This window comes from Sceloporus undulatus, chromosome 1 (genome assembly GCF_019175285.1).
Source record: "Sceloporus undulatus isolate JIND9_A2432 ecotype Alabama chromosome 1, SceUnd_v1.1, whole genome shotgun sequence".
Taxonomy (NCBI): domain Eukaryota; kingdom Metazoa; phylum Chordata; class Lepidosauria; order Squamata; family Phrynosomatidae; genus Sceloporus; species Sceloporus undulatus.
Window position 1 is genome coordinate 250,498,791 of NC_056522.1, and position 26,352 is coordinate 250,525,142.

Here is a 26,352-nt window from a genome sequence, read left to right on the forward strand (position 1 = left end):
CACATGCTTTGCGCATACACTCACACACACACTCAGGACTCAGGAAAATTAGGGTTGGAAAATGGGAACAGATTTCAGGCGTTACTAATGGTGATGCTTACCAGAATGTAGATTCCCTCCGGGGAGCGAATGGGGTGCTGGACAGTGAGACAAGACTGCTCCGCAACCTGGGAGTGAGCAGAAATGCCGGCTACCAGAACAGAGGTCTGACTGACGTGGAGTGAGTAGACCTTGAAAATGGCGCGCTGAGCAGCCAAAGTGGGGACTTTTTATAGGCCAAATCTGGCCGAGAAATAGGATCGGAACCACTGGAGCACAGTGCCCCCAATACCCAACTCCCTCAGGCGTTCCAGAAGGATACCGTGGTCAATGGTATCGAAAGCCACTGAGATGTCCAATAGCACCAACAAGGTCACACTTCCCCTGTTAATGCCCAGACGGAGATCATCGACTAAGGCGACCGTGGCAGTCTCAACTCTGTATCCCGCTCTGAAGCCGATTTGAAATGGGTCCTGATAATTGGCTTCATCCAAAACTGCTTGGAGTTGGAAGGTGACTGTTCTCTTGATCACCTTGCCCAAGAATGGCAACAGGAAGACCGGTCTATAATTATTTCTCACCAAGGGGTCCAGGGAGGGTTTCTTAAGAAGAGGTTTAACTATTGCTCATTTCAAATTCGATGGAAATTTACCCTCCCTGAAGGATGCATTAATTATGAGTTGTAATAATGATGTTACTGCATCACCACCCTGGGAGGTCAACCAAGAAGGACAGGGATCGAGAGAGCATGTCGTCTTCCTAACACTTCCAAGAAGCTTGTCCACTTCATCGGTATGTACAAACTCAAAGTGATCCAGTTTAAAGGAGTCCACGGAAGCTCTGGACACTTCTTCTGTTGTTTATGCTATAATGCCGGTGTCAAGATCAGCCCTTATCCGAGAGATTTTATCTGTGAGAAAGTTGTTAAAATTGTCACAGTAGGCCTTGGATGTTTCTAAAATGGGGTTCAGGCTGGGAGGAAGCTGAGTCAGCTCCCTCTCCACCCAGAACAGCTCTGCTGGATGTGACCCTGCAGACGCAATATGTGCAACAAGTATATTGTCCATTTCGGTTGGTCAATAAAGGTATCACTGATGGACTTTTGTTTGTGTTTGTTAAATGGCAACACAGCTACCCCTGAATGTTTACTGATGTCCTTAGTTCTTCAGACATCCCCTTTCAAAAACCAATTCAGGTCTAGCTTCCCTAGACTGCCAATTTCTTTCTTTCAGTGAGTCTCAGATGTGTTGCAAGATCTCTCCACGTACTGATTCTAGAGACTAACATGCCTATATCTAATAATAATAATAATAATAATAACAACAACAACAACAACACTATGCATCCGCTTCCCTATAGACTTCAGTCTACATCCTCAGAATGCAAAGATGTAGCCGTGTTGCCTTCTACCAGATCTGTGAAGTGGGAGGCTTTTTAAAATGACCTAGCCGCCCCTGATGGAGGAAAAGGGGCCCGTGGAGCTTGGAGGGGGATGGCTGTGGGTCGGGGTCCTGGGGCTTTGGCTTGAGCAGCTGGAGGAGGAGGAGGGCTGGGCCCCTGCAAGAGTTACCCGGCCAGGGAGGGAGGGAGGGCGTGGCCGAGGCCTGCTCTCCCCTCCCCTCCCCTTCCAAGCCCGGGTCCCTCCTGCTGCTCTCGCTCTGGGTGCTGGGCCAGGGCTGTGGGCCGCTCAGTCTGCCCAGCCCCGGGATGGCGAAGGTGGGGGGCTGCTTCTTCCCTGGGCGCCTGGGGCCCTCCCTCTCCCTCTGGAGGAGGAGGAGGAGGACGAGGCAGCCCCCAGCAGCAGCAGCCGCCGCCCCCGCCTCCCGGGCCCTGACGGGGGCAGCGGCACAAGCAGAGGCAGCCTCCGCCTCGGGGCCCCAGGAGAGGCTGAAGCGGCCGGAGGAGCTGCCCGGGCCCACGGCGCTCAAGTCCCTCTACTGGCTCTTGGCCAGGGGCTACTTGCTCCGGACCCACCGCCTGCAGGTCAGCGAGGGAGGGAGGGAGGGAGGCCCTGGCCGGCTGGGGCTGGGGCTGGTCCAGGGGGGTTCCCAGCAGGAAGGAGCCGCTCTCAGGCCGCTTTCTCTGCCCCGGATCAAGGCCAGGAGGACCCTGCGCAGGGCAGAAGTCCTGAGCACTGGAACTGCTCACGGCCAGGCAGGGGCATCCAGGCCATTCGGGACAAGCATTAGCGAATTGGCTGGCTTTTCCAGCATGCCAACCCTTTCACCATTTTCAGGATGGAAGCCCAGAGGTCCCTGTGTGACCAAGTCTGTAGAATCCCTACACAGAGAGAGAGGTCTTGCAGGACCCTGGCTGGCAGCATGAGCAATCCTAGACGCCCCTCTAAAACTGCCTCAGATGCATTGGGGGTGATGTGTGCTTGAAGAGCAGGGTGGCCAGACCTGGTCCTCCTTTTCCAGGGCACGTCTTACATTTCATTCTTCTGTGGAGGAGAAATTCCCAAATGTCCTCCATTTGGAGCAGGACTAAGAAGCATAAATGCTAAGGGACCTTGTAGCACCTTTGGGAGTCACTGAAAGAAAGAAGCTGGCAGCATGAGCTCTCCTAGACTTGAGCCTCCTTCCTCAGGTGCATTTGAGGAAGTAAATGCATCTCTAAATGCTTCTGAGGAAGAAGACCTACATCCATGAAAGCTCATGCTGCAGACTTCTTTCTTTCAGTTAATCTCCAAGGTGCTACCGGATCTCTCTAGATACATACTGGGGTAGAGGGTAGATTTGAATTGAAATGTTACTATGCTCAGAAGTTGATTATAGTACACTGAAATGTCTTGGGAGCAAAGATTGCTAGGATGATGAAAGCAGGTCATGTCAAACCCTCTGTTCTGGAATGTAAAGAACAGGGAAATGGCTCCTGATTCAAGATACAAACCAAATAAAGGGAAGTACTGAAGAGACAGTTTGGAGTCCATAAAAGAAAACATATAGATAACAGTTTGATTGATGGATACCCAAGAGGGACAGAGACCAATGTTTGAAGATCCAATGAATGTAAAGAGGTGCATATGTTTATTTGATATGTAACCAATGAAATGTGATTTGTAGTTTTCTTTGTTCAGAGAACTATAAAGGGCTGATTCTATTGGGGACCTGGGCCCCAGAATTTGGATGTTTTCCTCTGGGGACACCGCATCTTAAAATAAACTATGTTTTCCTTTCCGATTGGCTCCTGGTCTGTCTAATAATTCTGGTTTTAAATTAATCTGCCACACTGGGAATTGTAGTTTATTGTGGCCCCAGAGCTCTCTGATAGAGAAGGCTTGATGTCTCAGAAAACTACAGTTTTCAGAATTCCCTAGTAATGAACCAAGGCAGTTAAAGCAGTCTCAAACTGGATTATTTCTGAAGTGTGTTTTGGAGCTAGGTATCCTAACCACAAAGGAGGACAATGGGCTGCAAAAATGTAGGATGTGCCGAGGGAGGGGGAATGTAGGACATGACCAAAGAAAAGCCAAAATCATTAAAAATTTCATTTATTTATTTATTTATTTAGAGTATTTATTGTACCTGGCTCTTCTGGCACAAAGGCTCTCTGATCAGTCAGGATAAGGGAGACTTAACCTGTAAGAGCCGCTCTGGTGCAGGAAGATTGCCCTCCCTTCCCCAAACCCCCAGGCATCTCTGGATGTTTTCTGAGAGGTGCTTAAACTTTTGAAATATTACCCAAGTACCTTTTATGTTGTAATTATCTCTTAAACTAGAACACTAGACTGCTGGAACAAAGCCCTGCCTGGCATTGGCCTCCTAAAATGAAGGCCCCTATGAGGACATGGCAGGCTGAGCAGAAACTGCTTGGATAGTGAGGTTTGGGGGCAAGGAGGAGATGCAGTGGCATTGCTAAGGGGGTGCTGCCCGCAGCAGGTGATACCCCAAGGGGGGTGACACCAGTGCTCCTCAGACATCTGCCTTTGGGCAGAAACATTTGCCTGTATCGGTTTAACATGCTGAAAGGATAATAGGAGTGGGGTGAGGCTCAGTGGGAGGAGAAAGGAGGTTATTTTTTTAAAAAATCAAATTTAAAAATTCAAAATTTAATTTGTAATTTTTAAATGTTTTTTAATTTTAAATATTTTTTTTAAAAATCACATTTTATCACTTTAACCCCATGAAACTATATAGATGCAAACACATTTGCTTTGTGTGTATGATATTGTAATCTAAAAGTATAATTTTAATTTCACTAGTTGTTTGTGTCACAATTATTACCATTGCATGCAGTGATATATGAGAATTACGATTTGTGAGTAAATTAGTACAAAAAACATTACTAAGGATTCGGTATGAGTGTGATATGGGAGGTTCAATGAGTGGGTGACACCAGGAGTTACCACACCAGATGGTGCCAACCCTAGTGACCCCACTGAGGAGATGGAAAGCATGAATTATCAGGGAGGACGAGGCTACTATGTCCTTTGCAGAACCAGGAGAAAAAGGTTTTCAGGTCTCAGTGAGACTCTGGATGTGCCACTTTTGTTGCATGTTCAATGGTTCTAGTTAAAAGATATTACACAGCATCCATACAACCATAGCCAAGCCTTGTTATGCTAAATATATAACTAGATGGGATTATTCAGCCTATAAAACAAAAGTTACATGAAGCTGGCCCTGCTAAGAGGATCATATGTTTTCCTTCAAAGTGTAAGGAGGGCAGGGGAATTCATCAAGTAAATACAAATACATGATCTTACAAGAATCCAGTTTGGGTATTCTGAGTGGTGCTTTTCAGGTTTACACCTGAATTTACAAGGTGTAAGTGAATTTCCGAGGCTCTAATGTGACGAGCAAGAATCAAGGTTTGGTTCTGGGTGTGTCTACCTTGGAATTTGATTTCCAGTGAAGTCCTGTGAACTCACCCAGCAATAAAGCTGTGCCTTCGAGGTGCTGTTTTGTTATTTTACAAAACACTTCTCCTTGGGATGGTTGCCAGTCCCTAACAAACAAGAATTTATGCAGCGACTGATTAACTTAACATGAGCGATTGTGATTTATTTTTTCCTGAGAACTAGCCAAAGAGTTGAAATTGCTGTAATGCATAACTGCAAAGACTGTTTGGCTTGTTTGGTGGGAAGATATACAAGCAATAATTCCCTCACAGTTCAAATTAGCCTCTTCAAATTTATTTGGAAATAAGTTCCACTGTATTCAGCAGAGCTTACTCACAGATGCGGAGGCAATTGCAGGCTCAGGCAAGTAGGGAGGTATGTTAAATAACTGTAATCAGTCTGTGTAAAAGCTTGAATCCAGGACCCATCATGCCCAACACGACCAAGAAAGAGTACTCAAGTTGACATTATGAGAGCATTTCCCAAACTGGGAAACTCTAGATGTTTTGGACTGCAGCTTCCACAACCTCCAGCTAAGATGGTTGATGATGAGAACTCATGGGAGTTGCAGTCCAAAACATCTGATGGGCAACAGGTTGTAGAATGCTTAGCTATGGAGAAATCAGACTCACTATGCATATAACTCATTCTGAGTACATAAATACATGTTTAACATAAGCATTGCAGGTGACAGTCACCAGAGATCAATCTCATGGTAATAACAATCCAGTGGTAAGCATTGTAAATAAGTCCACCTTCAAGAAAGGCCAGCCTGGTATTGACATTTGCCTATCTTCCTTAGTGGGCATGAATTATGAGGCATTTGGCATGAACAATCTCACTGGTTCCTGATAAGACTAAGAAAATGTCATCTGACAAGTATGTGTCACTGAGGAAAATGGGCAAACATAACATTATGTATCAATAACCATTATCTCGTGGCTGTTTTTATTACTTAGACTGTATCAAATACATAGTAGGGAGCATGAGGCAGCATACAAAGTTGTCCCAAAACCTCTGGTCAGAACACTGAATTTACTGTGGATGAAGTATTGTTCATACTCAGAGAAGAAAATTTTAATGTTTGTAAAATAAAAATATTGTATATTGTCTCTCATGTCTTGTATCCAGATAGCATCTTGATTTCTACTCTGGTCAGAAAAAATAATAATATTCCAAACACAAATGTCCATCATTGATATGAAAACCAACCATCTCCATACATGAACAATTAATTCTTCAAAAGACCAGGAAAGATGCATTTGAGGATTTCAAGAAGCATATCTGTGGAGCCTAGAAATTTCACACAGCAGTATATTGTCCTTGATCTAGGGCAATGGTTCTCAAACTTGGGTTCCCAGACATTGGCCTGTAATTTCCACCATTCCTCATTGTAGGCTATGTTGGTTAATGTTTATGGAGTTATAGCCCAAGAGCACTGCAGAATCCAAAGCTAGAAACCATAATCTAGGGGATGGAGACATGTAGCATGCATACACACACACACACCCCTGTCATGTGGAAATATGCAATCTCAAAAACTTTTATTATGAGTCTGCTTTTTGAAAGCACCAAAATGCATCAGTGTTAGTTTGGTGAAGGTATTCATGAAGCAGTAGATCAAGGATGAGCAACTTGTGGCCCTCCAGATATTGGATTTCAGTTCATCTTATCCTTTACCACTACCTAGGGCATCAGGTAGACCATATGCTCTTCAATTTTACAATTGTTCTTTAGGTAATTCAAACAGAAATATGCATGTTGATGGTCCTGAAAAATTCAAGCTGATATGAAATATGTTATAATGTGCATAAACAGAGAAAATGCTTCAACAGTGATGTGTTAATTCATTCCTCTAGAAATATTTAAGTAAATGTAGACAGCATTCTTTTATATATATATATATGTTTTGGGTAGGCAGAATCCTAAACAATCATATGCCAACCTGTGTTGTGGAAACAAAACATAGCAATGTGATGACCCTAAGGGGACAGTGATATAGGAGGGGAGGGGGTATGATATTTTCCAAGCCAGCAGTTGGACAAAGTTCTTCTTATGTGAAGTCAAAGGTTTCATGGCCAGCATCCATAGTTTTTTGTGGGTTTTTTGGGCTGTGTGGCCATGTTCTAGAAGAGTTTCTTCCTGATATTTCGCCTGCATTCTCTGAAGATGCCAGCCACAGATGCTGGCAAAACATCAAGAATAAACTCTTCTAGAACATGGCCACATAGCCTGAAAAACTCACAAAAAACTAAAGTTCTTCTTGCTGTTTGTTGATAATTGCCATTGAGTCAACTATATATGAGAGATCTCCAAGTCACCCTATCATCAACCACTGTGCTCAGGTGTTGCAGACTCAGGGCTTGCTGCTTGATTGAGTCTATCCATCTGTAATTTGGTCTTCCTTTTCCCCTATTGCCTTCCTTTTTCTCTACTTGCCAAACATTATTGTCTTTTCTAATGAGTCATGTCTATTCATGATATGGCATGCATGTGGACACACTTCTTCCTTGCCAAACATTATTGTCTTTTCTAGTGAGTCATGTCTTCTCATGATATGGCCAAAGTATAATAGCCTCAATTTAGTCGTTTTGGCTTGTAGGGAAAGTTCAGGCTTCATTAGTTCTAGGACCCATTTATTTGTCTTTTTAGCAGTCCATGGTATCCACAGAACTCTTCCGTAGCACCACATCTCAAATGAATTGATTTTTTTCCTATCAGACTGTCTAGCTTTCACAACAATACATAGAAATGGCAAGTAAGATGGCAGGAATAATTCTTACTTTAGTATTCTTCTATTGAGCAATAATTGCACGTATGTGGACACACTTGGATCCTCAGAATGGCTGCATATTATGGCTAACCCCACTGATTTTATTTATTCCAGGTCCTTTCCAGAAAGATGTATGGTCCCATTTGGAAATCCTGGTTTGGCCCAATGATCAATATTAATATTGGCAGCCCAGAAGTCTTAGAAGAGCTAGTGCGTCAAGAAGGAAAGTACCCCATACGGAGCGACATGGCTCTCTGGAAAGAGCACCGGGACAAGCGTCACCTCCCCTATGGACCCTTCACTGAGTAAGTGTACCTGCTATATCCTACACCCAGCTGCAACTGTACAATCTTCCAAGGCTTTATTTCAGTGGAAAAAAGGGGAAGGAGACACAAGCTTTGCATTAAGAAGATACCTAGTCTGGTAGAATAATAATAATAACTATTATTATTATTATTATTATTATTATTATTATTTCTTACCCGCCTCCTCACAGCTCGAGGTGGGTTACGATATAGTTAAACCCCAATCATTACATAAAATACACATATTAAGAGATCTACGCAATATTTATATTACAATACGTGGAACAATAATTAAATATAAAATTCATATTTAAAATTAATGATTAAAAACTGCCTGGATAAGCCTGCTGGTAGAGATGGGTCTTCAAATGTGTCTTATATTCTGACAGCTGGTTTAGCTGCTGGATCTCTTCTGGCTGGTCATTCCACAGTCTTGGGGCAACCGATGAGAAAGTCCTCTGGGTAATGGCTGCCAGTTGGGTTCTTGCAGGCTGCAGCAACTGCCCCCCAGAGGACCTCAGTGTTTGGAGCAGATTGTACGAGAGAAGACAATCCTATAGATAACCTGGCCCCAAACCATGTAGGGCTTTAAAGGTCAAAAACAACACTTTGTACTTTGTCCAGAAACTAATTGGCAGCCAATGGAGTGACTTGAGTATGGATATAATACGTTCACTCCTGGATGCTCCTGTAACCGATCTGGCTGCCATATTTTGAAGCAATTGAAGTTTCTGAACTCAGCACAAAGGCAGCCCAATGTAAAGCTCATGGCAGAAACCCAACCTTGAGATTACCAGCACATGCATCACTATCTTTAGGTCCTCCAGATCTAGGAAGGGACGCAGCTGGCGTATCAGCCAAAGCTGATAGTAAGCACTCCTGACTGTCGCATCTACCTGGGTTGATAAGCTGCGAACACAATCCTTCAGGGGGAATGTAACCCCATCTAGAACTGGTTGACACACCCCCATTCCCAAATTAGGACCCTTGATGGCAAGCACCTCTGTTTTGTCTGGATTTAGTTTCAATTTGTTTTGTTTTTTTAAAGGTGAGTCAGATTTTGTGCCCTTCAAAAGCTAAACTCTCCATCCTGTTTAAATGCATCAAATTTGCATGGGATGTATTTACACTGCAGAAATAATCCAGATTGACACCACTTTAACTGCCATGGATAAAAACTATGGAATTCTGGGATTTGTAATTTTGTAAGATATTTAGCCTTCTATGTCAGAGACCTGTGGTACCACTACAAACTACAAATCCCAACAGTCCATATGATGAAGCCATGGTAATTAAAGTGGTACAGTATCAGCCTGAATTATTACTGCAGTGCAGATGCAGCCATGGATCTTCATTCTGGGCTGGATCAATATTTAGTCATGCGTAGAGGAGCTTATCCCATGAACAAATAAGCTTTTTTACCTCTTCTGGCAAATTCAAGATCCAGGTTGCTCCTGGATGTTATCATACCTAAATCACCGTCTATGTACATGGTATAAGCGAACTAGCTTAAGTCCCCATTGACTTCAGTCAGTCTGCTCTAAGTATGATTAAATCTGGAATCAACCCATAATGTAATATGCCTATTGTAGTTAAGGAAGTGACAAACCACTACTAAAGCCTGCTCCCTAATGTCTGGAAATGTTAGTCAGGCACACAAAACTGAACAAATTTTCTGAGATTTCTGAAAGCCCAGAAATCTTTGTTGGTTCTGGCAAAAACTTTTTTAAAATGTCAGTGTATATCATGATAGAAATGCATTTGTACAAAGGGTTAGTAATGAGTGTGTGTGTGAGAGAGAGAGCGTGGAAAAATTATTTTGGGGACTATTCCTCCCAGAATTCTCTGAGTAGCATTTGGATTCTGCGAACCATAGTCTAAAAAAGTATGTTTTAGTAGGAACTAAGTAGAGAACTGGAAGATAGTGGTTCTTCGAGATGTCTCATCTACAGGATCACCATCTGTCAGAATTGATTCAGGGGCAGATAACAACAAGAAATAAATGGCACATGTACAATTACAGTCATCCCTCCATATTTGTGGCTTTGATATTTGCGGATTTGATTATTCACGGATTTCATTAATATGTTCTCTCTAAGACTGTCTAGGTCCTCCAGTGCAACTCTGTGGCCAACTTTAACTAAAAGTTGCACTGAAAGACCATTTGTAGCTACTCCAGTGCCATTCTATGGTCAGTGTATGTTGGACATTGACCACAGAGTTGCACTGGAGGACCTAGAGATTCCTAGAGAGGTGCCCTCTCAGGTAAAAACAGTGTTTTTGTTATTTGCGGTTTTTCCATATTCATGGGGGTCTTGTTCCCCTAACCCTAGCGAATATGGAGGGACAACTGTATATTTAGAGACAAACACGGAGATCGGGGTGACTCAGCCCATTTCAGGATGTATGGGTATACATTGTTGGCATGAGCTAGCCCACAATGAATGGCTAAAAAAAAAAGATTTGTACCTCTGGCAAAAAAAAAAATCTCCACTCCCTTAAGATCTGAAATGAAGAGAAATAGATATGTCTCACTAGCAATTCTACACTTGCAGATGGGACTGCTTGAGTAAATTGTGCTACTCCATAGATCTCCTGATTTTTAAAACTGTATTGCAGGGACTTTAGCCAGCATCTTGAGGAAGTCTGTGAAAAAGCCCCTGGAGAGGCTCATGCACACTTGGGGCCATAATTTCCCCCAACTCTGTACCTTGGGCAGGCAGCAGGAGATCCAGATTAATTTGAAAACTGTAAGGAAGATTCCAGAGCAAAAATGAGAATGAATATTGGTCAGCTTCCCACAGCTGGAAAGCAAAATCCAGATTGACCGGTTGCCTGTCTCGATTCCTCTGGATGCTTTGGGCCTCTCCCATGGCTCCAAACTTCTCTTTCATTCTCAGGGATGGGGAACGATGGCACCGCCTGCGACAGGTGCTGAACAAGAGGATGCTCAAACCTTCAGAGGCCATGCTATATGCAGATGTCATCAATGAGGTTGTGTCTGATCTGATGGTACACCTGGAGGATGAGAGAAACAAAAGCCCCTCAGGTGCAATGATCCAAGATGTAGCCAATGTATTATACCGATTTGCCCTAGAAGGTATGTGGCTTCTTAGGATGTTGAATAATGTAGAATATTCTCTTCTCTTCTCCTCTTTCTCTTTCTCTCTCTCACACACAAACACACAGATCTTTCAGTGTTTATTTTTCTGATATTGTGATGTGGCTGGTCCAAAGCTGAAGGATGAGTCCTGTAAACAGCAGGCAGCTAGAGGCATAAACCAGTAGTATAAGGATACATTTTGAAGTAGAGGGAACTCATAATAATAGCCATGCCTTCGGGGGGACAGTCTAAAAATGCAGGCATCTTTGTTTATCTGTGTCAACAAACCAGTTTTAGCTATTTCCAGGAGCAGGTCTTTTGTAGAGCTAATGGGTCTTCATAGTGCTTCCAGTACAAAACCTCTCCTAGGTATTGTACTGTGTGTAATTCACAACAACATTATAATGTTGTGGGGATGGGAAAGAGATCCATTTCTCATCCCAGCCTCTGAAAGGATTGCAGCTAAATTCAGAGGTAGTCGTGAAACTTGATAGGAGCAGCAGATTATGCTTCACTCCTGCTAACCCAAGATTCCCTGCCAGATCCAGAAAGTTGTCATTCCTCTCTTCCATTGGTCTTGGCCCATTCCATGTCTGTGAGATGCAATTGTGAAACAAACTAAACATGCCTGAAATTGCACTTAACATTATAGGTTGTTGTCTTTTTTATTGTTTAAAATGCAAATGGAATGGTTCAGGAGGTGATTGATACACATAGACATCATAGTAGGCATTTAACTCTTCCTTCCCCTATTGAAGAGGTTTCCTTCAATTATGATAGTTTTGAACACTGGAAAGAAACCTCCAATTGGCAGGGATTTTCCTCAGGATTATGGCAGAGGAAGAAGGGGTTAAAGTACTCTCTTTGTTGATTCTATTTGGATTTTTTAAAGCCTGCAGATTAAACATTAAGTAGATAATGGTTAGTGTTGTTCTTTCCAGCCCTGCAACTCCTTTTTAGCTCTGCAGTGGTTTGGGAAAATTCCTCACAAAACATATGATGCAGATAGGAAAAGTTGCCTGTGAGCCACATTACCATACCCCTGGAGTTAGGGAGGAAGAAGCCAGTAGCCAGATTGTTGTTGCCATGCTGAAATATGATGGCCAGGTGGAGCTTGTGGTAATATTTATTTTCAGAAAGGCATGTGAGAGTAAAATTGCACCTGCTCTAGTTTATTGACTCCAGTGAGACTTACCTATTGGAGCATGTAGAATCAAGAAATCTAACATGCAAATATGCAGAAGACTTGCACGTAGGCCAGTAACACCAGCAGAAGGTCTTCTTATGAAGCTCAGCTCCAAGCTGCACAGCCAGGAAAATTCCTCCCATGACCTGAATGACTAGACCAGGGGTAGGCAACCTTTTTGAGCCGGGAGCCGGGTTGCTGTCCCTCAGACAACTGGGGGGCCGAAGCCAAAAAATAAATAATTAAATAATTTTTTAAAAAATACATAAATAAATAAACCAGGACAAAAAATGTGGGACAAAATTTTCAAATGGAGGGCACTTTTTTAAAAAAAATGGAGGACACACAAAAAAATTTGCTGATTTTTTAAAAAATGTTAATATAAATGCATGTTTCGGAGGCTTCTATAGACAATTGCCCCCCCCTTGCCTGCCGCTTGCCCCCCCTTGCCCGCCTCCTCCTGATAGGCCAAAGGCCCCACTCCCTCACACGAGAGGCCAAAGGCTCCAGCGGCAATTGGCGGCAGGAATGGGCTGGGACCGGTCCCAAGGCCTTGCCGGGCCACATCCGGCCCACGGGCCGCAGGTTGCCTACCCCTGGACTAGACCATGACCAAAATGACCTGAATAGACTAGAAAGCTGGGCCACAGCTAACAAAATGAACTTCAACAGGGAGAAATGTAAGGTACTGCACTTGGGGCGAAAAAATGAAATGCACAGATATAGGATGGGGGACACCTGGCTTAAGGAGACAACATGGGAAAGGGATCTAGGAGTCCAAGTAGACTACAAGTTGAACATGAGTCAACAGTGTGATGCAGCAGCTAACAAGGCCAATGCGATTTTAGGCTGCATCAATAGAAGTATAGTGTCTAGATCAAGGGAAGTAATAGTGCCACTATATTCTGCTCTGGTCAGGCCCCACCTGGAATATTGTGTCCAGTTCTGGGCGCCACAATTCAAAAAGAACATTGAGAAACTGGAGCATGTCCAAAGGAGGGTGACTAAAATGGTGAAAGGTCTGGAAACCATGCCCTACGAGGAACGACTTAGGGAGCTGGGGATGTTTAGCCTGGAGAAAAGAAGGTTAAGGGGTGATATGATAGATCTGTTTAAATATTTGAAGGAATGTCATATTGAGGAGGGAGCCAGCTTGTTTTCTGCTGCTCCAGAGACTAGGACCCGGAGCAATGGATGCAAGCTGCAGGAAAAGAGATTCAACCTCAACATTAGGAGGAACTTCCTGACAGTAAGGGCTGTTCGACAGTTCAGGTGGCAGCCTTCCTTGGAGTGTAGTGGAGTCTCCCTCCTTGGAGGTCTTCAAACGGAGGCTGGATGGCCATCTGTCGGGGATGCTTTGGTTTGGATTTCCTGCATGGCAGAGGGTTGGACTGGATGGCCCTTGTGGTCTCTTCCAACTCTATGATTCTATGATTCCATGAACACTGATGCTTCTGTCTGGATAATGAATTACCAGTGTCTCACAAAGAGGCTTTAATCGTCAGGTTCAGGATATTTGCAAACTATACAGATAAACTACTCTGCCAAACGTCAAATCCACACTATACCACAACTCCAACCACTATCAACCACAACCCCATCAACCACATGGAGAATTCATCTCTCTCCCTTATATAGTTTTTCCCTCTTGGGACCTTGAGCCTTCCCTTTCCTGGGATGTCACCCATTTTCCTGTCATTTGACAGCTATGACTCTGCACAGTTGAAGCCTGCTGGTTTCACCTCCTGTGCCTGTGTCATCAGCTTCCTATGACTAAAGACTCTTCAAATGCTGACTCATGATGGCTGCCACCTGAACTCTGGTAACCCTGTCACCTTTGTCCCAGTTCCTCCTGTGGTCACATCCATGGCATTTTCTGGACAGAGTGCTTTGTGCTCTGACATTACCATAGGCCACTAATCACTGGATTCAGTTGTTTGAGACTTACTTGCATTTAAAAAATGTGTTTTTAAAAAAATAAAACAAGCTTCCGGATGGTGGAGATGGGTTGATAGGTAGCAGATAACTGCCATGGGATGCAGGACATTCTCCTGATGTAGTATTAGCACACTGCCATTGGCAATGGAAATTGTGTGTCTAAAATTAGCATGATCTATAGTTTTGGTTGTTAATGTATAAAGTTTCTCTTTGAGCTATTAAAGATTAAGCTTTTATACACATACAAAAATATTTAGGAGAAATTTTTTTGTGGGGGCAGGATTATGAGGCTCTCTCAAAGTTGTTGAACTGCAGCTGGAATATTTCCTCCTTGTTTATGCTAGCTAGGGCTGAAGGGGGTTGCCATCCTACATCTAGAAAGGTGCACATACCCCTGATATATCTAGTGAGTGGTAGGATATCACCAACCTAGAGAGCTAAGACAAATTATTCAAAGAATATTGTCACTACCTACCAGTAAGGCCATGATATGTCCTGCCCATTATGCATGTTCATTCATTCCAGTATTTTCTAACAAGCCAGGACTGACTCATTATTTTTCAAACTTCCAAGTACAGCCATATTCCCCTTAATATAACCAGTTTCCTCCTTTCCTTTTACCTCTGTCTCCGTTGCTGCTGTTTGTCTTGTTAACTTCCCTTCTTCACATAATCATGAAATTGTTAATTCTCTGTGGCTGCCCCCTTTACTGAAGGCATTTCCCTCAAGTGTGCTTTCCATCCATAGGCATCTCATGCATCCTCTTTGAGACCCGCATTGGCTGTTTGGAAAAGCAGATCCCAGCTGAAACACAACGCTTTATTGATGCTATTGGATACATGCTGAAGAACTCGATCTTTGCCACCATCCTACCCAAGTGGACCCGGAATGTGCTGCCTTATTGGAACCGCTACCTAGAGGGCTGGGATACTATCTTTGCCTTTGGTATGTGAAAGGTGGGATCCAGGATAAGCTGTTCATTGGGACTTGGAATTAATTCAGGAATTTTTAGACAGAAACATCAAAGCAGATGCTAGTAGTGTGAGGCAACTGCCTCAGGTGAAAGGTTCTGGGATAGTGTATGTTGGAAGATAAAGATACAAGTGATACACAGCCTATTCTGAACCCACAAATTTAGCTTTCTACCACAACAATAATAATAACAACAACAACAACAACAACAATAATAATAATAATAATGTTTATTTATAGTCCACCCAATCACAAAGAATCTGGACTGGTTACAGCAATAAAAATACAGAATACAATAAAAATTCAAAATTAGCCCCATCCCAATCCCTCTCACTCCCTCCAGGCTGGAAGATGACAGTTGCCATGGAGGGAGGGCTCTTTCTCTTGAGGTCAGTCCTGATGGTGTGGGGCCCGCCCCCTCTCTCCTTCCAGGCGGGAAGATGGCAGTTGTTGCCATGGAGGGGGAGTGCTCATCGTCTATCTGACACTGTCCCATCATCAGTGGAAGCAAGATACAACTATCACTCCAGTTGTTTTACATATGTGGAGGCCTTGTCATTTTATATTTTGCCCCAGACAAACATATTGGTGTGACCTTGAGGCGCCTGGATTATGAAAAGTACAGTGGGATGATTTTTCAGTTGTTTTAAGTGTCCTCACATATCCAAGATGGCACTAAACAAAAAAGTCAGTCATGAGTGATGGGATACCCAGGTCCTGGCATGACATGTCCAGCATTGTGCTCACTAGTAACAGATACACTTCCATTGATCTAGGGAAAAAACTGATTGATCAGAAGATGGTGGAGTTAGAGAAACAACTGGAACGGGGTGAGGAAGCCACAGGCTACCTATCTTACCTACTGTCCAGTGGGCGACTTAGCCAAGAAGAAATATACGGCAGCATCGCTGAGCTGCTTCTGGCTGGTGTGGACACAGTAAGATCTTGATTTTTTTAATCTATTTTTTTTGGTTCCTACACCAAAATCGAATCATGAAGAGAAACCTACTTGCTGGCTAAAGTTAGCCACATTAGAGAATATATTGTCACATGCTCAACAATATACTTCTCCTCCCTGTAATGATGTTTGAATGCCATGCAATTTATCCTTAATATATACTAAAAGCTTAAGAGCACCATCCTAGAGTATAGGTATGTAGGGAAATGTTATACACTTGTCCCTCCACGTTTGTGGCTTTGACTTTTGTGGCTTTGATTATTCACTGATTTTATTAGTATGTTCTCTCTAGGAATATTGAGGTCCTCCAGCACAACTCTGTGGTCAACTCCAAACAAAAGCTGCACTGAGGGACCTAGAGATTCCTAAAGAAAACCCTTCTCTAGGCATTTGTAGCTCCTCCAGCACAATTCTATGGTCAATGTCTGGCAGATGTTGACCACAGAGCTGCACTGGAGGACCTAGAGATTCCTAGAGAGTTTTCTTTCAGGTAAAAAGATAGTTTTTTTTGTTATTTGTGGTTTTTCCAGATTCACGGGTGTTCAGCAAATGTGGAGGGATGAGTGTATATGAAATCAGATTCTTTGTCTAGCTAGACTAGGACTAGGCAACTTGTGGCTCTCCAGATATTGTTGGACTGCAGCTCCCATCAACTGAAGCTAGCCTAAACTATGATGATGGATGATGTGGTCTGGGCTCAGGGTTGTATCCAGGAGTACATTCAAGCTGCAAACCAGTGTCTTGAAGAGAAAGGTAACCCATCCAGCACAGGCTGAATCTGCCCTTCCATTGACCACAGACACCTCTGTCTTGCCTGAATTTAATTACCCACTTGTTTTGGAAATTACTAGGCACAAGTGTAGAAACAAAACAGTTTCTTTGGATTTAGGTGGAAAAGCAAAATACGGTTTCATGTAATCAGCATACTGGTAGCACTGGACCCCAAAACTCTGAATAACCCCTTTCAGCCAATTCATGAGGATTTTGAATACAATGGGGTACAAAGGAAGAATTTGCCTTGCCTACCAAGCTGCTATAAGGAAAAGAAGCATCTGTGCCTAACTTCATCGTCATCATTATGGGTCTCCATATTAAGTCATCTCTCCCAGTTTAGTCCCTCTCACTTTCCTCCACAAGAATCTGCAAAACTCATGGAAAAAAAGACATTTACATAACTCAGGCAGTTTAGAACAAACAATAAAGACTGACAATAGGTATATAAAATAAGCAAATATTTGTGTTCTGAATTATCCAGATTTTATCTGGATCTAACCCAATAATTCCAGTTTTCTTTCAACCTGTGAATCAGTTAAGTGCATTATCTTTTTCATAGTTCATTTAATAATTTATAATAATTTATGTGCATTTTAAACATCACTCCACTAGAAATACTGTATCTTAGTTAAGTACCAACACAACCTATTTATTTATATTACTTTTTGGAATTTCAGCTATTGGTATCCAGCGAGGTAACAGAAATCTAATTATGGGGTACAAGCTTTAATTTGTAGATTAATCAATTCTTTAGTTTTACTCATGAGGCAATTTTTATCACTGGAGTTGTGAGTTAAGAGTATATTTACTTAAGGTTTTGGTGCGTTTAGTTCTGGTGCATTTATGTGAAAGAGAACAAAAAAAAATAGTTTTCTCATCTTAAAGACCACCTCTCCGATTCTTTTCCCCACCATGATAGAATTAGGGGTGTTTCTTCTCAGCAGGCAAATGCACAACATTCTTTATGCCATCACCATCAACAGAAAGAAACAGAGGTGCTTACTTGGTCTCATTGTTACTGAGATTCTACTTTATGATATTCTGCTATATCTGGTTCTTTAGAAGGGTTGTTGGAGAGTTAGCTAATTTGATTGGTAATGAATTTGCTGCTGATTGCCTTCTTGCCATAGTCATTGTATGATTTTTATGGGTTTCTGTAGTTTAATATGTTACATGTTTTGTTAATTTTGTATTGACTTTTAACTGTATTAAATGTCTTGGATTTATATAAACAATTTAAAAATAAACACAAGTTTTCTCCTACATGAGTGTCACTGTTTAGAAAAAGGTATAATTAGGAAGCTATTGGTATTATGTACTCTTGCCTGAATTGTTTAGATTAGGAGTAGGCACCTCATACAGGCCTTAGGGCTGCATTCTCCCCAGGAACTCAGGGGTAGCTCCCCTCTCCCAACTCTAAGGAGCTCCAAACAGCCCCAGAGAGCCATTTTGCCCCCAACCCAATTTAGGCTCATAAACCTGAAAGTGACTTTAGGGCACTACTGGCCATTTATATTTATTTATGGGGAATGGAAAGGCACTGCTATAGTGGGAAGCATGTGAGTAACATGTGGCCCGTGCTTTGTCTACCCTTGGTTTAGACTAAAACTTTATAAAGGACTATGCAAATACTAAATCTTAATTTGTGTCAAGTATCATTCTTTGTTACGTTTGTATCCCATCCTTCTTTCAAGCCAGAGTCCTGGGCTTTATGAGTCATGATAACATGTGAAAAAGATTTAACCAAAGCAAGTCACTTCAGTATCAGAGATAGATTCTGAGCTTGCATTTCTCACCACTTTCTAGCCCAAGACTCCAACCTTGACATCATGCTGGCTCACAGCATGAACCTGGGACAATATGGAGCAAATAAACTCAAGTTACAACAGAGGTGGTACCAACACATATTTAAAGGGGGGGGGGGAACAAGGTACAAATTGTTTCAAATTGTGGCTTTGTATCATAAAATGCTTTTGGCAGAGATTTCAGTGTGACAGGCTAGTCATTTGATCAGGTGCATGAGATGAGACTGATCATCTGGCATGAACATAAATAGGTTCCAGGATCCTGTTCTGTATTTCTACCCAGAGATAACACCTTCCTTCCATTCTGCTTTCTTAGACATCCAATACCCTCTCATGGGCCCTGTACCATCTGGCCAGGAACCCTGACATCCAGGAAGCTTTATACCAGGAGGTGACCAATGCAGTACCAAAAGACAGGATTCCCAATGCCAAGGATCTCACCAGAATGCCACTGCTGAAGGCTGTTATCAAGGAGACTCTCAGGTAAGAGCCTCTGTCATTACTCAAATGAGCAGGGGGGAAATCATGACTTAAGGCCATGTGTGTGAAAACTCACAGTTTCCCCCTGCACTTCTGTCACCTTAGCCAACTCTGAGAATCTTTCCCATTTATTTCCATTTATGTTTCTATGTACGTGAAAAATTTTCCTTCTTTATCATGCTGCCAAGTGACTTTTTCACTTATACCCTTGCAGGCTTTACCCTGTGGTCCCCACCAATGCCCGAGTCATTGCAGAGAATGATGTGGTTGTTGGGGGATACCAGTTTCCAAAGGACGTGAGTGAACATGCCTTTCCAATCTTTTGATTCTAGTGTATGCAAAGCACAGTGGCCAGAAATGGATGAGAAGTAAATGGGCATCATTCTCTGGATTTTTCATATGGACGGTTCAAGCTAGAAAGAGAGCCAGGTGAAAGGAGCAGGAGAGTGAAGTTAGATGTATGTCAGAACTAGGTATGTTCTGACACTCTAGAGCAATAGAGTGCAGGCTGAGACTGCTTATCAGCTACCAGCTCATGTTCTAGGTTTTCTTGCTCAATTAAAAAAAAAGCTCAAACACCACAAAATCAGGATACATACCAAACTGCCTTCTCCTATCCACATCCAGTTCTTTTGAGAAATCCAAGAGTGATTGTAGATCTCAGAGACTGTACCACAATCAACAGAATACTCTCATTAATATCAAGAATATAAACGTTTTCATTGGTGATTTCCATGTTGTATAAGTAGCTCAGGTAACTCAAGAGGCTGTAAATTATATTCAGCTTTAAACATCTGCCAAAACATGTATTTCAAACAGGCTTTTCTCAGTGAGTAATGATCATGACCTCTGGTTTTCTTTTAGTGCTGATCACTGGAATGTTTAAATTACTTATGACTTATTTTTAAACTATTCTGACTGCTGTATACTGTTTTCATGTTTAGCTACTACACATTATTTTTTATATAAACTGCTTAGAGATTTTATCTCTAATATTTGTTGTTCTGTTCCTTCAAGTCCTTTCCAATTAATGTGGATCTGGTATTGCTTTCCTCTGAGGCTGAAAGAGTGTGACTTGCTAAACGTTACTCAGTGGCTATGTGTAGAAATCAGGGTTCAAATCCTCACTCAGCCATGGAAACCCGTTTGTTGACCTTGGGCAAGTCACACACTCTCAGCCTCAGAAGGAGGCAAAGACAAGCTTCCTTCGAAACAATATTTGCTTTAAGGTCATGGTAAGTCAGAAACTACTTGAAGGCACACAACAATAATAGAAACTCTTGAAATTCTAAACCAGCACTCACTACTACACTACGCTGGCTCTCCAGCTCTAATATTACAGTATTGCAATTTATGTCTCCAATATTACAAATAATTAAGTTGAAATAATGGGAAATGAGAAACCATGCAGTCTAAATATAAAGTTTGCTTACCTGAGATGAGGATGTGTTGCTGCTGCCTCTAACTTAACATAGTGGGGACTCTGTTGTTGAAGAGCAAAGTATCCTTCACCAAGCACGTCATCTGCTCATAATCCTCTGTATCTCTTGCTTACCCTAGACCCTCTTTGTATTAGCCCACTATGCTATTTCACATGATGAGAGCAATTTTCCAGAGCCTGAGCAGTTCATGCCACGTCGCTGGCTGCGAGACCAGAGAGACTTGTCTCCTCACCCCTTCAGCTCCATCCCTTTTGGTTATGGTGTGCGTGCCTGCGTAGGGCGCCGCATTGCTGAGCTTGAGATGCATCTGGCTCTTGCCAGGGTGAGTTGCTTACAGGAATATCTTTTGATTGGTCAGTGGCTGAAATTGCTTGATTTTGTTCACTTCATAGCTCAGAGATCATAGAATCATAGAATCGTAGAGTTGGAAGAGACCACTAGGGCCATCCAGTCCAACCCCCTGCCATGCAGGAAATCCAAATCAAAGCATCCCTGACAGATGGCCATCCAGCCTCTGTTTAAAGACCTCCAAGGAAGGAGACTCTATCACCCTCCGAGGGAGTGCATTCCACTGTCAAACAGCCCTTACTGTCAGGAAGTTCCTCCTAATGTTCAGGTGGAATCTCTTTTCCTGTAGCTTGCATCCATTGTTCCGGGTCCTGTTCTCTAGATGAGAAACTAGTGGCCCTCCAGGTGTTATTGGATGGCAACTCTTGTTATCACTCATGATTGAACAAGTCCTGGAGAGCCACACATTTCCCACAACTGCATTCCCAGGATGTAAGTGCCCACTTTTCTACAGATAGGGCTTAAGGTGGGGTACATACGTTGAATTTTCAGAAGTTCAATTATAATACACATGCTTCTGGTGGCTCGCAGAAATGCATTTCCAACATGTAAAGCATAGGATGTGGCCATATATACACCAGAAGGTGGAAGATAGAGAATATAGTCCTGGTCATACAGTGCACCTGCACCTTGCACAGATGCATTTTATGTGGCTTCCAGCTTATGTGGAAGCCACTTGGGGAGGGAAACAATGGTATGCACGCCACTCCACCACATGCACGAGCCCTGTTATTTCCTATGGGGCTCGAGCATAGGCAGATTTTCCCTTACGCGGGGGGGATCTGGAATGGATCCCCCGTGTAAGGAGAGGGTTCACTGTATATAAATTTGGTGGTCTAGTGACAATGTGGCTGTTGTGACATTGATCATCCCACAGACACACCAATCCCTTTCTCTTCATCTCAGGTGACATTTAAGCATGAAGTGGAGGACAGGAGTTATACTGGCTTTTTGATTTCATTAAGCAACCTGCATGTCAAATTACAGTTTCACTGGTGAAGTGAAACATTAAACCCTCAGACTTGATCATTAGGGAATCAACAGGGAAATCCAAAAGGAAAAGCCAGTAGCATTGTGTTAACAAGTTAAAACATACTATTAGCAGAATAAACTCTGGGGAAAGGAGAGCTGCAGAATTTCCTAAATAAATAGCAAGTCTTTGGTTCATTTTGTCAGCTAGATTTCCCTAACTTTAGAGGGAAAAGGAAGAGAGAGGTATGTAGGCAATAGTTTCACCACAACTTTTCATTTAAGGGGAGTTCAGTTGCAGTGACCTTAATAAAGGAATGGGGAACTTTCAGCCCTCCAAATATCAAGGAACCTCTGCTCTCATCATCCTTCACTTTTGGTCAAACTATCTTGTCATTATGGGTGTTGGAGGTCAACAGTATTTGGAATGCTGCAAGTTCTCCAGGCCTTCCTCATGGAGTGAGAAAGATCACTCCCCTTTTTCCTTCTGATGGCTGAAATAGCTTTGCACACATAGCAGCCATTTTTCCAACAAAGTAACACTGCATTACAGGAGATTTGAAACAGATAAAGGGAACAGTTAAGAGAATGTCTGGTTATTTACAGTGGGGATGGGGTGGGAAATGAGAGGGTCTAAGCACAAAGCATTACCTTAAAATATTATACATCTTTTTTTCTTGGTTCTTTCCAGCTTACCCGGATATTCTTGATCAGACCAGACCCACAGCAAACGGAGGTGAAGCCCCTTGCCCGTATTGTGCTTGTGCCCGATAGGCCCATTAACTTGGAATTCCTGGACAGACAGACAATGCTTTAATGATTCACTATCTTCCTTTTTATAGACTGCAAAGATTTTAAAGGACCAATTCTAAGATTTAATCATGTCCTGGACAGCTGGTCACTAGTGCTCCTCTCTGTTCTGTGTGCCTCTGATATTTGCCTTCACAGTTTTCTCCCTTTGCAAAGCTGAACATAACAATATTGTATTCTTGCTTCAGTTGTTCAGGGTGTGTTTGTATATATGTGGGTGGCAGAACTTTTTGACTGTCTCCCCTTCCCCACTTGCTGGGGGGCTTATATACTACAATGCTGAAGAACAAAATTATAGCAATCCAGTGATGGTTATTAGAATTCCTCTTCCCACTAAATCAAGCTTCCTCAGTCTAGTGTCCTTCTGGTATGTTGGCCTATAATTTCCACCATTCAAGCCAAATGGCCATTTGCTGGAGAAAATGGGAATTGTAATCCAGCCCAAGGAAAACAGTTGATGTCTGAAAAGCATCAGGTTGGAGGAGGGTGCCCTGCAACCTCTAGTCTGATGCTTTCTGCTTTGCTAATGGAACTAGAAAGCTTCTTGTTGGCTCATTTGTTTTTTCATTAAATTGTATTTTGTCTTTAAATAAAGTTAAACAACAGAAGGTACAACAAGATTACTAAAGAAATAAAGAAATATGTTATAACTCTTATCTGTCACATATAAGTTAGTGGGTTATAGAGTAAAATAGCCTAACAATAAGATTGTTATCTAATGAAAGACTGTATGTATAAATTATTTCATATAAATTATTTAACAAAGAGAGAGGGAGAGGGGCACAGTATGTTAATTCTTATTATCAGCAGTGTAGTATAACCACTTTGGTTTGGTGCTAAGAGAGTTGGGATGATTCAGATTCAAATTTCCACTCAGGTCTGAAGCTCTCAGTCAATGACATCCGCTCACTTCATTTGCCTCTCAAGATTGTTGTGAGGTAATGTAATACATAGTGGTTTGAGCATTGAACTCTGAATCTGGAGATAAGCATTCAATTCCCCACTCAGTCATGGAAACCCACTGGGAGACCTTGGGTGAGTCACACACACTTAGCCCTGGAAAACTCCATAATAGGGTTGCCCTTGGGTTGCCATGACTTGAAGGCACACAGCAACAACAAAATGTAAGGTGAGAGGAACAGCGTAATCCATGCTAAATTCTTTACAAGATCTGTGGGATGGACAAGGTTTAATTACATGCAAATTATGTTATATCCCACCTGTTTATTCCAGCGACATGGGAAAATTATAGGGCAAACCAAGCTGTATTCATCAAATGACAGGCTGGATTTCTGTAAAGAAATAAGATGTTGAAACTGGCACGTTTGCAACTCTTGCCTTCCCTCCAAGGCATATTGACTTTAATAGCTGTGGCAAAAAAACATGTGGTTACTCGTTCCAGTGGGAAACGCAGTATGTGTTAAAGCTGCCAGCTTTCCAATCAGTCTCTTTAGCTTTGTGCAACTGCATCTTGATATTCAGGCGTTACCAAGTGAAGCTGATCAGCGCACAAAAATAAACACCAAATGGTAATTGCAGCAGATAATGCCACTATGAAATGCCATGTTTGACATGCTCAAAAGTGCTCTTCTTTAAAGAAAAATGCAAGTATCTCGTTGTTATCCTGTTGGAGCAAATACAAAAAGGAGTTTTTTTCTCTCTTCTGTGATAAACCACTGTGGTAAGTCTGTCCTAGGGTTACCTTAAGTTGGAAATGTCAGTGAAGGGACACAACAACAAAGCACAGTGGACAAGTTCTTCTTTCATGAAGTTCCCATGGCAACTACTCAAGAAGTGAGGCCCAGCTTAAAGGAAACGAGGCAGGATAGAAGTAGTTTTCAAGCTAGAAATATTTATGTGCTCTCGGACATGGTGCAAATTTTACCCTGAATATGGGAAGAGGCCTGCGTGGCGTAGTGGTTGGAGCTTTAGAGCAGGGGTAGGCAACCTTGGGACCGGCCCCAGCCCGGTCCTGCTGCCGATTGCCGCCAGGGCCTTTGGCGTCTCGCGCCTTGTGCGAGGGGCATGGTAGGGCAATTGTCTATAGAAGCCTCAGAAACATGCATTTATCTTAACATTTTTTTTAAAAATCAGCAAATTTTTTTGCGTGTCCTCCATTTTTTATTTAAAAAGTGCCCTCCATTTGAAAATTTTGTCCTACATTTGTCCCGGTTTATTTATTTATATAATTTTTTAAATTTTTTAATTATTTATTTTTTGGCTTCGGCCCCCCAGTTGTCTGAGGGACAGCAACCCAGCCCCCGGCTCAAAAGGGTTGCCTACCCCTGCTTTAGAGTATGACCAAGGTTCAATTCCCAGTTTGGTCATGGAAGACCACTGGGTGCCTTGAGCAAGTCACACTCCCTCAGCCTCAGGGGAAGCCAATGGCAAAAACCCCTCTGAACAAATCTTGCCAAAAAAAAAAAAACACACTCCACTACATGTTCTCCTTAGGGTCGTCATAAGTCAGAAACAACTTGAAGGCACACAACAACAACATGGCAGAGAAACATCACTCCTAATGATAATACACATGCTTCTGGTGGCTTGCAGAAATGCATTTCCAACATGTAAAGCCTAGGATGTGGCCATATATACACCAGAAGGTGGAAGATAGAGAATATAGTCCTGGTCATACAGTGCACCCACACCTTGCATAGATGCATTTTACGTGGCTTCCAGTTTATGCGGAAGCCCTTGGGGAGGGAAACAATGGTATGCACACCACTCCACCACATGCACGAGCCCCATTATTTCCTATGGGGCTCAAGTATAGGCAAATTTTCCCTTACGCGGGGGGATCCCCCGTGTAAGGAGAGGATTCACTGTATATAAATTTGGTGGTCTAGAGACAATGTGGCTGTTGTGACACTGATCATCCCATAGACACACCAATCCCTTTCTCTTCATCTCAGGTGACATTTAAGCATGAAGTGGAGGACAGGAGTTATACTGGGGGGTCCTGGAAGCAAAGCCTAGCAGATAACAAGGGCCCACTGCAATCATCAAGATAATGCTATAATAATCACCCAATATTTGAGAGTGCAGTAGATGAAGATGGTGAAAAATTATGATACTACCACTACTACCGAGGAGGAGGATAATGATAGGGGTGCTTTGATTGTGAGTTCCTGCATGATGGGGTTGGACTGGATGGTCCTTGTGGTCTCTTCCAACTTTATAATTCTATGATTAAAGAGCAATATACCAATAGGGATTAGAAGTCATGAGCTATGGAGGGGTATTAGAAAGACCTAATTTGGTTACTGACTTTTTGTGAGGTTATTACTACTACGTATGCTTACCCTGAAGTCTAAATGCCCTAAAAGTCACCAAATTCCATTGATCTTGGAAGCTAAACATGGTTCACCCTGGTTAGTATTTGGATGGGAGACTGTCAATGAATATCAGGTGCTGTAAGCTATAGTTCAGAGAATGGAATTGGCATAGCCACCTCTGAGCATTCCTTGCTTTAAGAAACCCTATGAAATTAATGGGGTTGCCATAAGTCAACAGGCAACTCGAAGACACACATAAACAGAGTTCATGAAGCACCAACAGATGACTTGTAAGCACATACACATGTGTTTACCCTTGGTTCAAGGTG

General features: G+C 42.5%; 1 protein-coding gene across 1 annotated transcript; it reads left to right on the forward strand.

The window, feature by feature from the left end:
* Positions 1-1,683: 1,683 nt before the first annotated feature.
* LOC121935066 (sterol 26-hydroxylase, mitochondrial) lies at positions 1,684-23,401 on the forward strand. The gene is made up of 9 exons (XM_042476146.1): positions 1,684-2,022; positions 7,770-7,960; positions 10,861-11,060; positions 14,935-15,132; positions 15,936-16,096; positions 19,013-19,179; positions 19,391-19,472; positions 20,737-20,940; positions 22,627-23,401. Exons 1-9 carry the CDS (start codon positions 1,747-1,749, stop codon positions 22,750-22,752), a joined length of 1,605 nt encoding a protein of 534 aa, XP_042332080.1. The 5' UTR covers positions 1,684-1,746; the 3' UTR covers positions 22,753-23,401.
* Positions 23,402-26,352: the final 2,951 nt, after the last annotated feature.